The sequence below is a fragment of the Ochotona princeps genome, chromosome 28 (assembly GCF_030435755.1).
Source record: "Ochotona princeps isolate mOchPri1 chromosome 28, mOchPri1.hap1, whole genome shotgun sequence".
Taxonomy (NCBI): domain Eukaryota; kingdom Metazoa; phylum Chordata; class Mammalia; order Lagomorpha; family Ochotonidae; genus Ochotona; species Ochotona princeps.
This window is the reverse complement of record NC_080859.1, coordinates 8,069,684-8,087,083: the sequence shown is the minus strand read 5'-3', so window position 1 is coordinate 8,087,083 and position 17,400 is coordinate 8,069,684. Positions and strand designations below refer to the sequence as shown.

Genomic DNA, 17,400 nt, shown 5'->3' with positions numbered 1-17,400 from the left:
AGCAAACTGTGCCCAGAACTGCTAACTTGGCAGAGGGCACTGGGCTGGTCCTTGGCATGTTCTTTGGGATGCCTCAAATAGCCACTAAATTGAGGTTAGCCACGTATTCCTTTGAATGAAGACACTATCTATCAAGATCACATTGGTAGCATACCTTGGTTCAAAGATAATTTAAGGTACTAACAACATAGCATGCAGTACATCCAAAGGTAGCTTTTTATTTTATAATTCAGATCACTGCTAAGACATTTTGTCTCACTGATGTTTTAAAACCGCTCCATTCCAGGAATGGTAGTCTACATCTTAGTGGCTAAATTCTAGTTGGATTGGCAATAAATTCGATTTTATTCTAAGAGTTGGAAACAATCCCTTTCAAGGAGGGAATCTATCATGCACATGAAATTCTTTAAAGATAAAAACCCTCTGAACACAGGCCTGGCCAGAGACGTAGCAATTTGTGATTAGAAAGAAAATAAACTGCCAACCAAAGTCCAGAATATAAGTTCTAACCCTTGGGGTGTATTAACAAATGGGGAAATCCCAGGGAGGGGATTGGCTACAGAATTTTACAATAGACATTATACTGCTTCAATTTTAAGCTTGTTGTACATTTTCCTCGATTTTCTTCCAATAAACTTTCTCATCTCCCAGTCCTTCCAAGTTTCAGAGAAGTCTGAGAGACAAAGCTTGTGGGTAGCATTTGGGGAAGTCAAGCAAAAGACCCTTAGGTACAAATCTAGAGACCAGCCAATGGTGGGGTGGGAAACAGAGGATAATGAATGAGTCAGGTGAAAGGAAAGGTCATCAAAAGGAGGGTAGGATAAGATAATTGTGATCACACAAGATTTCTCAACTCAGAAATCACAGGGAGAGCCAATGGCCATTCTACAGAATATGTAACAGCGTCAGGGCTGAAGCAATTTTACTTACATATCAAAAGGTTAACAGCAGCTAAGAGCAGTAACTTTTACAATCAAAAAATCAAACTGCATAGAGCAACCACTTGAGCCATGAACTTATAAGCGTACCATATTAAATGAAATAATCCCAAATGCATTGTCATTTGATAATATTTTCACAGAAACACTCCTTGGCCATCCAAGTTTCACATCTGCTGGAGGTTTCTAAAATGGAAAACCCAAAAATAAGTTGGAATTTTGAACCAAATCATTTTAATACAATTTGTCTTCAAATTATATTCTGAATGTAAACAAAAATATAGTCGTTGAATGTAGATTAAGCAAACATTCAAGACATGGCAAAGGACTTTCAAAAGGAACAGTTTTTCAAAGTTAAAAAGTGCTAATCAGTATGATTTGTAACATAACTGAATAATTATAAGCCATCTCTTACAAGTTACAACATAATTACTAATATTACAAATTAAAAAGGTCATTATGAATGTCTATTCAAATGTTTAGTATTATGCTATATAGTACTGCAACTTATTCTCTAAACCATAAAACCAAATACTAGAGCAATTTATAAAATGGACAGTTTCTTTGCAATGTTTCTAGTGATATTCAACAATTAAACAAAAAAGAAACTATTTCACAAAGACCAAATGTAACTGTTTCAATATAATCTTTCTGAAACGCTTAATCCTACTGGCACCATTATTCAAACAACAATGCTCAATGCCCTCCAGAAAAAATAACCACAATGGTGTTAGCCACTATGGCCTCAAGCAAACATATCAAGCCACAAAACTGAATCAAATCTTAGGCTATTCAAACTTTTTCCCAAGGCTACCCTGAATGTACTCTAAAGCACAGGGGCCTCCAACTTCCATGCCTGCTTTTGTGTCCTGCATCTTTGAACTCAGAAGTCACGGTCACCCTTTATGCAGAGACCAGGCATGGAATGAGAGTGAGCAAGGCAAAGGGAGACAGCTTTCTGAGGCATCCATCATAGGCAAATCCTAAAGGAGCAGAATGAACCCAGAAACCAGCTACACAACACTCCTAACAATGTTTGAGGACTAACCACACCATGAACCTGCCCAGCTCTGTCTTCTGGGACAAATACGGACAGTTGCCTAGTTTAAGCTCTACAGGCATACATTCTGAACAAGTTCTAAGACTTTTCCACCTTTGATGTGAAGGGAGGGAGAAGGACTCACCTGCAATGTTAAGTGAAAAACAAAGGTTTCATCGGGCTCTGGTAAGTCATCATCACAGACTGCTACATACACGGTCCTGTTCGTTTCTCCAGCAGGAATGAAAGCTGCAGCATATGTGTCAAAAAAGTCACCAGTGTCTTCTCCATACAGCTACAGAAAACCGAAGACACGCCCCTCTTAACACAGGATTCAGACAAGCAAAATAATGCTAACTGGAGCCACCCAAAAATGCACGAATCAAGCAGGTAAGAAACTGATCAAGAAAAATGTGTAAGAAATAATTCTCTGAAAACACTCCTTTACATGGAAGGGAAAGGAATGTCAAAAATATGAAAGTTACACAAGAGAACATTAACTTTTCTGTCCCTAAAATGAGCTGGAGTTAATGCCAGCAAAGCTGAAAACAAAGTTTGTGGCTAGAACTCTCCCAAAGAAGCAGGAGTCCACGAAAAACTCAGGAACATCACGCCTTTTGAAGAAACTCAGTTTCCAAGAATGGCTTTCTCCAGAACTCAACATGAAGTCTATATTCATATTCAACAAGTCCAATAAAAACCAATTTCTTTAGCTCTCTCAGCTCCTTAGTATTAATGATTCCACTTTAAGATTTGATTCTATAAAATCAACATTGCTAAAAAGATTCCACAGGAATATGAAGTCATGAAGGAGTAATTTCTCACACAAATCAAAGAGATTCCACTCAGAGCCAAAATGAATCATCTCGCTCCTAGACAATATGATTTAAATTAATAAAATGGGGGACATATATGCAGAACTTTTGGTCAATTTCCAAGTTGTCATTGATCAAAACAAATTAAAAGGACTGGCACTGTGTCACAGTGGGTAAAACTACCTATAATGCTGGCACTCGATAGATCCCTGTTAATGGCCTGGGATAAGCAGCCTAAGATGTCTGTAGTGTTTAGGCCCTAACCACCCACATGGAAGACCTGGGAAAAACCATCTGATTTGGCCTGGCTCAGCCCTAGCCACTGTGGCCATCTCTAATCAGGATGGAAAATCTGCTTTTCCTTCTCCCCTCGACTTCCACACAAAGAATATTGTCAAATGCACATGGATAGCTCTACTGTTCTATAAACCTAGAAGAGGTATAAATGGAATAGTATTTGCTACAAGTCATTTATTACAATGAGTTGTACTCAAAGTCAAACAGTAAAAAGAAAAAATCGTCAACACTGAAATTGAGCAATTTTATGCTTACTTCAGTAAGAACAGAACTACCATCACTTCTTACCGATACAACTGCAGTCACATTTGCTGGGTTCCCTATTCGCTCGATGACTAGACGGATAACAGTCGTGCTCGTTTCATTAACAGCGAATTCTGTTTGCCCCGCAAATCTTATTTCTGTTTCTCCAACCACAGAGGGAATAAACAAAGCTGAAAGAAGATTTACTAATAAAGATGCAGAGGGCATCCCTATAGGGAAATAAAAGGGCATTATTCACAAATGTATCTCACGTATCCATTAGTCTGTGTTGTCAGAGTTAAGAGACAGTAAGCTCAGATATAAACATGTCACAGAAGCCATTCACATGTGATGACAGAAGTTAAACAGTATCTTCCGACTTTACTATTCACACTTTGTTTTTAGTTTCTATAACAGGAAATTTAGCTTATTAAACATTGAAAACCATACTTTCATAAGAAAAAACAAAGCAGCAACATGGAAAATCAATTCAAGTCAATCTTTTCCTACAGGAAACTCAAATGTTGGACAAAAATACAACTGAAGTACCAATAAATTAATTTCTTACTTGGAATCTACATTTTTCCTTAAGTTTATCACATGTGGGAATTTCTAATTTTTCTTTATGGCAAGAAGTGAGCCAACTTTTAAAGACAGGGTCAGTTCTTAAGATTTAACCGTCTTCAAATAGCCAAAACCTTGCTTCCCAAAACTTTCCCAAAGTGTGAGCATTTGAGCCATCAGCATCACTCCTTGCAACACAGCATGAAGTATGTGGTTTCAGAAGCAGCAAGAGTGCAGTGGCCTCTTGAAAGTACTGCTTTTTTGTAATGTAGATGGACCACCAGAAATATGCATAAGTTAGCTCATGGATCGTTAGGTCCCAAAGGATCAGTCACACGAACATAACAAGGTCATGTGTTTTAAAGCGGATTTGCATCACCCTGTATCCTACCAGCCAGGTGCTTCTTATTCATTTTCACCTTGGCCAAGAATATACATACATATTATGCATGCGGGGTTTCCACATACATTTAGGAACCAAATACTTGCATCCTTCATGTATTTTTAGGATATAAATACAATGTTCAATTATATTTCAACAATGCAGCCTGACATTCATGTGCTTCTAACTGCAGAATTCACAGTCAGGGCTGCCGAGTTCAACTAGAGTCCAGGAGAGGGACCTGGAGCAATGGGGACAGAGATTGGATACGAAGGTGGTAAACAAGGTCTTGTAAAGATCAATTCTAGTCTGTGGTTCCAAAAAAATAAACCTCCAACTCCTTGTATAAAAGATATGAAAGCAGCCTGAACTGAGAAAAATAAAGGACAGAGTTCAAAGTGAGAGAGAGGGAGAAAAATGGAACTACAGAACGAGGAAAGGATCCCGAACTGAGGGCCGTTCCCCAAGTGTGTCCTGTGGGACAAGCCACTTAGCACCTGTTTTAGGATGCCAACTGTCATTCTAATTCTGACCTCGTTGAGAGAAGCTGTGCTCAGGAATGTGCAATGAACAGTTTGTTCTGATGTAACTGGTCCTTAGGATGCTCTTTGAAAAGCACCATTCTGGAGTGTGGGGACCAGTGTGAAGCTGTGTCCTGGGGCATCTCTAAGTTTTCACCACCACCCTTAAGGTGTGCAGCTTACTGTCACTTCCCCTTAGTCCATCCACATTCTGACATGCATTGTGAGAGTCTATGCATGCTGTGAGAAACTGAAATAGAGCAATCACAACAGCAAACAATGTTGTTCATTGCAAGCTTTCTTTAGGATGCACAGAATCTTACAGTGCAACGCCACAACATGTCAGGACACACATGAGGAAGTCTGTAGTAAGATTACACTTAACCTATCTGGCAATACGGGCCTATCACTAATCCCATGAAAGCTGCAGACACTGGGGCCAACAGGTTAATGAATAGATGCAATGACTTAGCGAAGCAGCCCTGGGCATCAGAACATCAGAATGAACATGGGGAAGGGCCACAAGCAACTCCTCCAGGAGTGAAACCAAGGACCCTGCCCTCTGCTAGGACTCACTCTACACCATTCACTTTGCCGGTTTTTTTGGCTATCGTATGCTGATAAGATGGGTGTTCAGTGACACTTTAGTGTGCAATCACATGTGGATAGCCTGCTGCTAACATCACAGCAGAATGGATCTAGGAGCCCACCAGCACATTCTGTACCCAACCACACTACCCTGCCTATTACATTTGCTTCCTACAAATTACACATCTTCATCCTGAGTTAAGATGACAGCTCACTGATCTTGTATGTTTACAACCATTAAAACATCTTAAACACGTGCAAAATAAGCAAAACATCCATAAAACTGCTTCATTATGAGTCTTCCTGAAAGCATGCACCTTATTCATTCAGGTTACCAATCATTTACTTAAACTGCACTATACTTTTCTTGAATACTTTAAATATTTAGCAGCATCTAATAATGTCAGGACTCATTTTGAGCTCAACTACTGCATTCCTACAGCTTCCCAAGCAATTAGCGCACTGAGATCTTGTATTTAACTCACTAAACTCATTTTAAATTGCTCTACATCAGTTTTGAGATTATGCAAACAAACAAGCCTGATTGGAAATGCCTCCAACTGCATGACATCACTGATAATTGTAGCTCCATTTCTTTCATCTTTTCACATTGCAGGAAGAGTTTTTGTGGCAGAGTTAGCATTCAAAACACAAGTTCAAGCGAAGCTTCAAAAATGAAGTTCCCATTACAAGACAGGCATAGTTATGCAAATGTTGGGCAGTTTGTTTTTCAGAGGGACATTTCTCTATCATACTAATAATCTTTAGAATTCTTTTTCATTCAGAAGATCACATGAATAAGACATTACTGATGTTACTAATATTTCAGATTGCTTTTCTAATTAAAGAAAAATTTCACATAACCCAGAGTATTTGTTAAACTTCTTTAGAAAAATCCAAACATATTTAACAGATCATCATGAGTAGGGCCAGCACTTTGCCACAGAAGGCTAATCACAAATGGCACTACTTCATGTCCTAGCTACTCAACTTCATTCCAGCTCCTGCTTACAGCCTGGGAAAGCAGCAGAGGATGGTTCACGGCCCCTGCACTCAAGTGAGAGACTCAGGAGAAGCCTTCTTGCCATAGAGTCTCATCTCTCAATAGATTTCTTAGCATCTCAAGGTAGGTTTCTTTCTTGCTTCTTATAAACTGAGCAATAGTATGCAATTTTGAGTTCTGATAACACAAGCATGCAGTCTGCTATTCATATTCACTGTATGCAAAAAGTCACCTAATCCTGTAAAAAATATTTTTGTATAATTAAAATATAGTCTGTAGCAGATCACATACATATAGTAGATAATTATACATATATACACACACACATATGGTTCTGCACTCAGTATACCACAGGGGTGGGCATACTATTCAAATCAAGCCAGTCAAAGCCAAGACAAGATACAATTCTGAGGCGATTGCATAAGCATAGTGATGATCTCCTCCACCCTTGGATTTGGGACTGGGATGAGAAAGGCCAGATTCCCACATACGCAGGAAATAAAGCCAACACCTTAGTAAAGATTAAGTCTCAGCATCCAGCTGTGGCCTCCATTTTTCAGTTAATGAGGCACTAAATTACCTTTTTATTGCTCTATCTGGCATGGTTAGATTGTCACATTCAGCATCAATGTGCATGCACCCATCTCCAATGTGAGGCACTGAGAATTCATCCTGCTTTGCACAGAGTGGAAGGTGACCCCTACCTCAAGTTCAGCAGCACGCATCTTCTCGAAGCACTTGTGCAAGACACATTAGCTATCCCTCCAGCTTCATGCAGTTATACTACCACGTGTACTCGCAGCCTAGTATTAACCCCTCCATCTTCACACTGGCCCAGGATTAGTAATCTTAAGACACCGAGATAAACCAAAGAGATCTTCAAACTTAACCACAGCAGGACAGGAGTGAACCTAAGAAGGCACCCTTTTGAGTGTCAAAGAATCCCAATAGCTGGCTCCTTAGTTTGCCATCAATTCCTTCCAGCTTTTTTCTTCTTCCCAGGACATCCTATCCTTCCGTTGAAATCACAGTGAATATGCTCCAAAGTAATTCCTTGCTTGAATTAGCACTCCAACATTAAATATCACGACACAGCACTCAACAGTGTCTCACTAAATTCACTGGATTTTGGTCCTGTTTAGCATAGTACTTTCTTTCCATTTTGCCTCATATAAACAAGTGTCTCGGAAAATGTTAACAAATGTGGTATATTCTCCATAAGAATATGCCTATGTAGCTATGTATAAACAGAATACAACAAGGAACAGAAAAATACACCAGAACCATGACTCAGCAGACAAAAATATGAAGAAACACAGAGGGTTGATGTGGCATGGTAGGCTAAGCACACTAGCATCCCATGAGTTCTGGTTCAGTTTTGGCTGCTCCACTTCTGAACCAGCTCTCTGCTAATATGCCTAGGAAAGCAGGAACAAATTGCTCAAGTGTTTGGGTCTCTGTCAGGCACTCCAATGGAGCTCTAGGCTCTTGACCACACCCTGGCCCACCCCTGCCTATTGCAGCCATTTGGAAAGTGAACTAGCAGATAGAAGACTTTCTTTCTCTTTGCCCTTCAAATAAACCTTTAAAAATAAGAAATTAATTGGTCAGGATGATACTCTGCTGGCTCTGTCTTCAGACCAGAGAGGGTATACCTAAGAAGCCGTTGAACTTGACTGGACAATAAGATGCTGGACTCTATGTTTGGTATATGCTTGCAATGGGGGAATCTCAACTGAACTTGAACTGTGGTTATGCAACAAGGTGGAGGAATCCACCATGGTGGGAGGGTTTGGGGAGGGGTGGGAAGAATCCAAGTACCTATGAAACTGTCACATGATACAATGTAATTAATAAATTAAAAATAATAAATAAATTTTAAAAGGACAAAAAAAATAAGAAAAACGTAAGAATTCAATTGATCTTGCAGCAACCCACTCCCACACATGCTTCTCAGTTTAAAAGCAAACAGTCTTTAAGTCTCAAAATAAACAGGTGTCTGAGGACAAGGACCTGGAGAAAGATGACACATTGACCTCTGAGCATCTGCATTTTGCATCACCAATGCTGCAGCGAGCCTCTTGCCAGGCCGTGACCACCAGGTAATTAATACTGAAAATATGATCCTAATGGATCAAGGTTTTCAAGTTTAGAATTACTTCAATTCTACTCCCTTTACTAAAGCCCATCCACAACTATAGAATTACTGCTGTGGAAGAAGAGAAGTTTCATCATTCATATCATCAATTATTTAGCCTCAACGAATTCTTAATCTGCATTGTTTGTATTTAGTAAGTTCCTTCTTCCATATCACAATACAATGCAAATATTTGTAGCTTGAATTATAAAATGGTACAAGTAGAAAAACTTTCAAATGAACAAGAGGAATCTTCTATGGGTATTATAGGTGATGTTGATTCCTTGTTTTCAAAATACTATATTTATCTTTAAATAGCATGTATGCACTCAGCACATGAAAAAGTGAAATATGAGCCTATTCGCAGCACGTCTCACCCCATCCCATCTGCCATATGCTTCTGCTACCCATTGTTCATCACTATTGTCAGCCTCATCAGCATCACAGCCAGCCAAGGCTGACACAAGCAGGGACATGCATGAAGGTGTGGAATTGGTGTTGCTTTGTTCTGCACCTTTCCAAGAGGTTGAGGAACAGACATCCAGGCTTCCACACAGACATTCCTGTTGAGGACACATCGACTGTCTCAGCTATCTCAGCGATACACCAATAGCATTATGGACATTTAGAAAATCGTGCTTCCACTGGATTTCACTACACTCAGTTCATTTTCTAATGAGACATAAATATGGCAATTATCTTCCGGAAACCGCGTACAGTCAAACCTACATCAGTCAAGCTTGCCCTCTATACTTTGTGCCACAGTCATTAAGGGATTCTGCTTCACTTTGATCTGTGTTCCACCTATGTTTGATGATCCCATGTCTTTGTTGATTTGCTTGATTCTCCCTTTGTTTTGATCTTCCAGTCACATTCAGGCAAAAGATGTATAGCAACGTTTCAGGTCTTGCACGTTAGGAATTGTGTTATCCTTTAACTAAAAGCTTCATTGAGTCTAGAGTTGTAGGTAAAATTTTCAGAATTTTAAAAGCCTTCGTGTACTAATTAAGTGTTGTAGTTAAATCAAAAATTGTTTCTGCTCAAGCGTTGTGTGTCTGCCTCACCTGTAAGATGACATCACATGTTTTCCCTGATATAAGTCAACCTTCATGCAAAATATAAGATCAGTAGATTTATAGGTAAACATGCATATACACATTCATCTAAAGGAACTGTATAAGGGAAACTAGCTTATCTACAAGTAAAGATACACTGCAGTGTGCATCTCTAATCCTGAAGAAAAGATGGGACTCCCAATGGAACTGTTAAGTACATGTTGACAATAAGATGCTGGACTTTTTACCTTGGTGTATACCTACAATCAGAATACACTTAAATAGCAGAATGATGGACTTGTTACTGTTGAAGGACTATTGTAATATACGTGAAAATAGGGAAGGGAACATGGAGAGGGTGGAAGAGGAAATCCCAGAGCCTACACAGTTGCATCACGAAAAAATAAAGTAAATGAATGATGTTTTGAGACTGACTTTCTCTAGCTTTTTTTATTCAGAAGTTCAAGCATGAAGTGTCTGATTTTTGTTAATCTATTCTAGGATCTTTATCACTCTCCCTCCAGATTGGTTCACTATTCTATTTTTTTAAGCTTCACAAATTAATGACTAAGTTTCCATTATTCCTGAGCTCTTAGAAGTCTGGTTTGCCTTGATGTATAGCACCAGCAGCGTCTCTGGTTTGGACACATACCTTGATTTCTTTAGATTCCAGATAGGAATGCTGTTATATATATTTTTATTTTAATTAAAAGCAGGTTTTTGTTCATCTACAATGCCTTGCTTTGTGTTCATCATTTTCATTTAGTAACCTTGCTGTAAAACCAGATTGTGTAAGCCTAACATTAAGTAAATAAAGACCTTGTTCTTTGGCATTACTTACATTTTGCTAAAGTAAGGTAACTCCTTAACAGTAGCCACACTGACCAGATATACAACATCCAAATGAACTAGGTAAAGCCTTAATGCATCACTTACAGCCCAGCCTAAGTGTTCTGTCTTTCCCACTTGTGTTTATTTTCTATTCCTTGTATTATTGCTCAGAGCTGTCTTCCTAACAGTCCTTTTTAGATACTCAAATTTCTAATTTACCATCAGGCCTCCAGCACTGCAGAAAATTCTGCTAAAATGAGTCTTACTGCATATCCCAGTATCTGAACATGGTTTGATCTTTCCCCACCAATTCCTACAAACCTCAACCAATTCAAACTCCTAAAACCTAACTCCCATCCCAAGACGTATGAAACCAAAGACTTTGTGGCATGAATCTGTTTCTCAATCTATTTCACACTTCATGTCACCTCAGCAAGCCAGAGTGTTGTGCAGACACTTCTATGCCTAGGGAAAATTCTGCCATACAGCATGGCTCTCATTTTCCAATCACAGAATGATTTATAAATAAAAGCAATGATAAAGTTTCAAGACTAATATTGAATTTTTATAATGCATGTTAAGACTGTAAAATTCCACCAGGGCCCGGCATGATAGCATAGCGGTTAAAGTCCTCACCTTAGGGCCCGGTGGCGTGGCCTAGCGGCTAAAGTCCTCGCCTTGAAAGCCCCAGGATCCCATATGGGTGCCGGTTCTAATCCCGGCAGCTCCACTTCCCATCCAGCTCCCTGCTTGTGGCCTGGGAAAGTAGTCGAGGACGGCCCAAAGCTTTGGGGCCCTGCACCCGCGTGGGAGACCTGGAGGAAGTTCCTGGTCCCAGCATCGGAATGGCGCGTACCGGCCCATTGCGGCTCACTTGGGAAGTGATACATCGGATGGAAGATCTTCCTCTCTGTCTCTCCTCCTCTCTGTATATCCGGCTTTTCAATAATAATAAAAAAAAAGTCCTCACCTTAAACGCACCGGGATCCCAAATGGGGGCTGGCTTTAATCCCAGCGGCCCTGCTTCCCATCCAGTTCCCTGCTGTGGCCTGGGAAAGCAGTCGAGGATGGCCCAAAGCCTTGGGACCCTGCATCTGCGTGGGAGACCCAGAAGAAGCTCCTGGCTCCTGGCTTTGGATCGGCTCAGCTTCATCCATCGCGGCCATTCCACCGCCCATCCCACCTCACCCACACTATCTGTAGGCCACAGGTCCCCGAATTCGACCTGAAGCTACAGAGCTTCCGGCTTCAGCTTCCTGCACACAAGTCTCAATGAACCTTTGCTCTTAATGCTATGGCTCTGTTGACCATTCACTCACGCATGAGCTCAGGAACATCCTTACTGTGCCCATACTCTTCAAGGCATTGTCTGCAGCAGTGAATACAACTGCAATCAAGACATTTAAATACACTTTAATTCTCAGAAGGATTTCCTAAGAAAAAGTAAATCCCCTTTTTAGCAGTTTTAACTTTTCATTCGTGACATGCTCTCCGCACATGAAAATTCTCAATCTCCAAAATTCTCCATCTCCAAAACCCAAACTTCTGAGTAATGTGCATCTGTACCCCATTCTTTAAGATGTGACTCCATTGATCTCTTCCTCCTCTTTCCTGCCGACAGTTCAATGCCTTCCATTTAGCAATCTTGGCTTTTCCCTACTCTTAAAGAACTCCCAATTTCAACTCAATCATTCACTAAAAAAGCTCCAACCAGTAATTCAAGGTCTATTGTAACAGACGTCCATTTTGGTCAGACTGCTACTATAAGATGTCTAGGAAACACAGTATATCTCTAGATTACATGCTTCACATTTTGAGTTAACTCTAAAGAGGCCTAAAGTAAGTATTCAAGTCATCATTTCTAGAGGCTGTAAGGACCATAGAACAATGTTTCCTATCAAGACTGATTTACACTATCAGCAGAGTTTATAGCAAGCTTTGAATTGACATAGGTAGTAATCCTCACAAAGAAACTCCCCATCCAACTCACCAAGTTTAAGATTCATGCTTATGACTGTGCTAAGTCCCAACACAGATGTGCCACCGGTCCCTCGAACGACACTGTGGTAACTCCCAACCGCGCCACACAAATAATCCATCTCCTGCATCCATAACAAAAGTGAGCCAAGCTTCCCTCTTGTGACATTCGCTCACTTCACATCAGCCCCTGATCTTGCTTTTTAAAAGTGGAAATTCTCCAAAAAAAATAGTACCTCATTTTTAAGTTACTACACAATTCGAAGTTGTAAGTTGTAGCATGAAATACTTCACTATACGAAGAATCAGCATATATTTCAATTTTGTCTTACCACATTAATCTAAATTTTATTTTTAATCTACAAGAATTGATGTACAAATATACCCATAGGAAGTACTGAAAGGACAGTTTAAACCTCTATACCTGGCACTGACAAGTGATTTTGGTACTTCTCTGTTCAATTGTTACCCTGAATATGACTTACTTTTATCATTAATCGTGATTTTTAAAGATCAGAATCCCACTAATTAGAACTCAATCTTAACCTTAAAACCAAGTTCATTGGGATAAGTGTTCAATAGGTTAAACTTCCCCTGAGATAGATCCATACAAAGTATTGGCTGTTCCACTTCTGACTCCACTTCAAGCCCTGGCTGTTCCACTTCTGATTCGGCTTCATTCCCATATGCCTTGGGGGCATCTGACAAAGGCTCTCAGGTGACTGCCACGCTTGTGTAAGACCTGGATCAAGTCCTCAGCCAAGTCACAGCGATTGCTTATATTTAGGAATAAAGCAGCAGACAGAAAATGTCTTACCTGTCACTGTTTGGCGTAAAGCAGTACTTTTTAAATAATGTCATTTAATACCCCTTACACTAGCAAGTCCAACCTTGCACTTAAATTAATGCATTCTCAGTTCAGAATCAAAACAATTTCCTGTGAAACATTGAGGTACAATGTGCAAGAATTGAAAACCAGGCTCAGATTACGTCATACTTTGCCCAGTCTAGGTCTTCCTCATCTTTCCACCCCCAGTCTCCGCCTCAGCTCATGTGCTCCTCACCCTCTGCCAAGTCCTTTCCACCTAGAACACGGCTTTGAAAACACAAAAACTCAAGTGAAAACCTTCAATAGGATTCACTGTATGCATCAACTTTCATTTTCCAAATTCGCCTTAGTTTTAGTATCAAAAACTGAAATTTTGGGAGTTTTTCTGAAGATGGTACTCTTTCTCCTTTATTTTGCCTTTAATCAATACAAGTCCAGGGTACCGAGCACTTTGAAGCTCATCTTGTCCCTGAACTAATTGTCCCTTCAATCTGAGAGGCTGCATAGTGGGTTTAAGAAAAAAAACCTTCATTTTTCATTTTGGTTTTTATAATTCATGAAATACTGTTTCTTGCTCTTTAAAGTTAACCTTTAGGGCCCGGAGAGGCCTAGCGGCTAAAGTCCTCGCCTTGAAAGCCCCAGGATCCCATATGGGCAATGGTTCTAATCCTGGCAGCTCCACTTCCCATCCAGCTCCCTGCTTGTGGCCTGGGAAAGCAGTCGAGGATGGCCCAAAGCTTTGGGACCCTGCACCCATGTAGGAGACCTGGAAGAGGTTCCTGGTTCCCGGCATCGGATCGGCACAGCACTGACCGTTGTGGCCACTTGGGGAGTGAATCACCGCACGGAAGATCTTCCTCTGTCTCTCCTCCGCTCTGTATATCTGACTTTGTAATAAAAATAAATAAATCTTTTTAAAAAAATAAAGTTAACCTTTAAACCTGGCTGTTTCTCAAAAGAGATACAAATGGAGAAAGACACACATGAAGAGATGTTCTGTAGCACCATTTTTAGCGAAATGCAGATCAAAACAATGAGGCACTATGTCTATCTACTAGGATGGCTCGAATCAGCATGAGACAAGAAACAAATGCTGGCCAGAAACTGGAAAACCAATCCCTGAGAGGTAGGAGTTTAAAATCTCCCACCCTCCATACTCACAGTAGCATCATTCAGTGTAACATAAGCCAAATAAACAGTTGGTAAACCAAGAAATGCAAGACAGTCACACAATGAAATATTTGTCAATTTAAAGAGGAATGAAATCAGGGCTGACATCACATAGGTTTCAGCCTCCATCTGAATGTAGTTCAGCATCATAAGTGGGTGCCTGTTAAAGCTCTGGCTCCTCCACCTCTGATCCAGCTCTCTAACTTTCCTGAAAAGGTAGCAGGAAACAGCCCAAGTCCTCTCCTTGCATGTGTCAGGATCCCATGTGGATGCTGGTTCTAATCCTGGCAGCCCCACTTCCCATCCAGCTACCTGCTTGTGGCCTAGGAAAGCAGTGGATGATGGCACAAAGCCTTGGGACCCTGCACCTGTGTGGGAGACCCAGAAGAGGCTCTTGGCTTCCGACCAAAGCTCAGCGCCAGCCATTGTGGCCACTTGGGGAGTGAATCAGACAGAAGATCTGTCTCTCCTCCTCTCTGCCTATCTATCCAATGAAAATCTAAGAAATAAAATACATAAGCCCTTCCTGCCGCCTCTCTACTCCACCATTTCTCCAAGTTCAGCCATGCCTCACTGGGGACAGACCACCGTGCAACCTTCAGTGTGGAGTGCCAGAGGCCCGGGAGCTCTCCATTTCCTCCGTTTCTCAACAGTGTTTAAGTGAGCTGACTAATACACTAATGACTAATGATAGCTGCAGAGCTTTATCACTGCACAATGAAAATAAAGACAATGTAATTCACGTATATCCTCACAACTGTAATGAGGACATGCAAATCTCATATAAACCACATTATACCTATTTTCTGTTGAACCTTACTGGAAAAATGAGAACTGAATTTTAATTTCCAATTACATAGATAGCACTATGCAACAACAGTGTTGCATTCAAAGATGTACTCGACTGAATCACTGCCCCATGACATGGATTAAAGGCTAATATTTTGATTATCCTAAGAAAAGGATTATCACAATATGCAGTAGTTCCTTCAGAGCAACATGAGTATATGCAGAAAGTATGTTAACACCACCTAATTATCAAAACTTCAAAAGTGCTAACAAAATTTTATTTTCAATTAATGCACATATCCTTCAATGATTTCTACAACACAGCTCAGTTGTGGTAGCCCTTAATCTTTTCTTATACATGTCCCCCCACAGCATTCTTTCTGCATGAAGAGAGCAGTCAATATAAATAAGAATGGTTGCTGCTTTGTTCATGTTGAGTCATCTTAGCTCAATCAATGCCAGTATATACACCCTCTATTTATTGCAAGAGTCCAAGGAGAAATACATTACTTACAGAGGCACACAATGCCTTTTTGGAGTTGCATTTTACTTGAAGCTATGCTCTATCTTTCAACCTGGACCACATTTCAATAAGGGCTATTCATAATTACAATCACAGCCTTATTAGCTTGGCATTTCGTTGTCCTGGCCCTGTGGCACCCTACAGTTGAAGGCAAGGAAAACTGTTGATTAGTTCTTTAAGATAAGCAACAATAACGACGCTGGAGAGGGCCACACAGAGGATTACATGACAGCTAGTACACAACAGCTTCAGACTGAGAGCAGCAAATTATAAACCCAAAGACTTCATTGCATTTAACCAAATTGGCTGGTTGAAATGTTAATTGCCCTTCAACAAAACTACAGACAGACGGGACCTTCGGCTTCAGAGAATGAAATGTGTTATTACTCCACTTCTACACTACTGTCTTGCTGAGAATCATGTGAAATCTATTCATAAAGGTAGCTCTTTACCCAACCTTTAAAACATGGGAAACGTATTTGGCCCCCACCAGCCCCTCCATCAGTGGCTGCGCCAAGATGTGAACAGATGGTTGGATTAAAGCTGGGTTAAGCCCCTAATAAAGTAAAGCATGAAAGAGTTCTGTGCTCACATGTATGAGAAAATACGCCTAGGAAAAAGCTGGGAACAACAAACTTAGAAAATGCATCAATCCTTAGAGCAGAGATGTTTGAAGGTAACTACATTTAAATGCGTATGTTAAAGAGCCATCATTTATCTCAAAGACAAACAATCTCCATTTACCCAGAGTGATTTTGTGCATCCAACAGCCAGGGTTTCAACTTGTGCAAGAGGGAGTCTATTTTAGATTTGCAGAATCCTGTGTGAATGGGGGAGAAATGCCCTTATCAACATCCAACCCTCGTTTCCAGGGACAGCCACACTCACGCCTGACTGCACCAGAAAAGGGGCCTGGGACCACCTGCCCAGTGACTGTGGGAGGGACTCTGGCTGGCACATTTTAAAGTGTATAGCGTGTCACCACGGAATCGGAAAACATAGCCTTTGTGCCCCTACTCCACCCATCCCCAGCCCTGCCCCATCTCTATCAGGGCAAACAGTTTGAGTATTGTGGCTTCCTGTGTGGCCTGACACCCACCTTGGCATACTAGGGAACCCTCCAGATACACAGATGCCACCTGAGTCCCCAACCCAGATCCGTGAAGGAAGGAAATAGAGGCAAGTGAGAAAACCTGAAGTCCTGCTTCATTCTCAGTGAGCTAGACTCTGGCTACTCGGTGAAGTTTATCTTCACTTTTCAACAAAGACGTATATTTGCAGAAAGTCTGAACTGCCAGGGAGTGACAGAGCACCAGCACTACACAGACCTTTAAGCTGTCACTGGTGCCAATAAATAATTCAGCCCGCAGACCGATTCCACAGGAGTTAATGGAAGAGAGACACCCACCTGACTGGTCACTCACCAAAACAGACACGGGAGTTCCTGGCGGTTTTCCCCAATTTCCACATGGTTTTCACTTCCTATCTGACTATTATTACCTCTGCCATTGCTGGGGGGGGGGGGGCGGGGGGCAGGGAGAGTTAGTTGTTTCCAACAAAAGGAGAGAGGATGAAGAGGGAATACTGAATTATGTGATAACTGCGGTTCCCATCCAAACCTTCCCCCAACTCCCACAAAAACAATCAGGGAAATACCCATGCAAATGTCCCCACTAACACAACGTTTATAATCAAGTGA

The 17,400-nt window shown here is 40.9% G+C and overlaps 1 protein-coding gene across 1 annotated transcript in view; it reads right to left on the bottom strand.

Moving 5' to 3' along the window:
• The window catches only part of ADGRV1 (adhesion G protein-coupled receptor V1), a 387,995-nt gene extending 375,483 nt beyond the window's left edge, over nt 1-12,512 (bottom strand). Inside the window, exons 1-4 of the mRNA XM_058656191.1 lie at nt 12,404-12,512; nt 3,378-3,562; nt 2,123-2,272; nt 1,029-1,124 (exon numbers count right to left, since the gene is read on the bottom strand). Of these exons, the coding sequence (XP_058512174.1) occupies nt 1,029-1,124; nt 2,123-2,272; nt 3,378-3,562; nt 12,404-12,512 (540 nt within the window). The remainder of the gene's footprint in view (nt 1-1,028; nt 1,125-2,122; nt 2,273-3,377; nt 3,563-12,403) is intronic.
• Nucleotides 12,513-17,400: the final 4,888 nt, after the last annotated feature.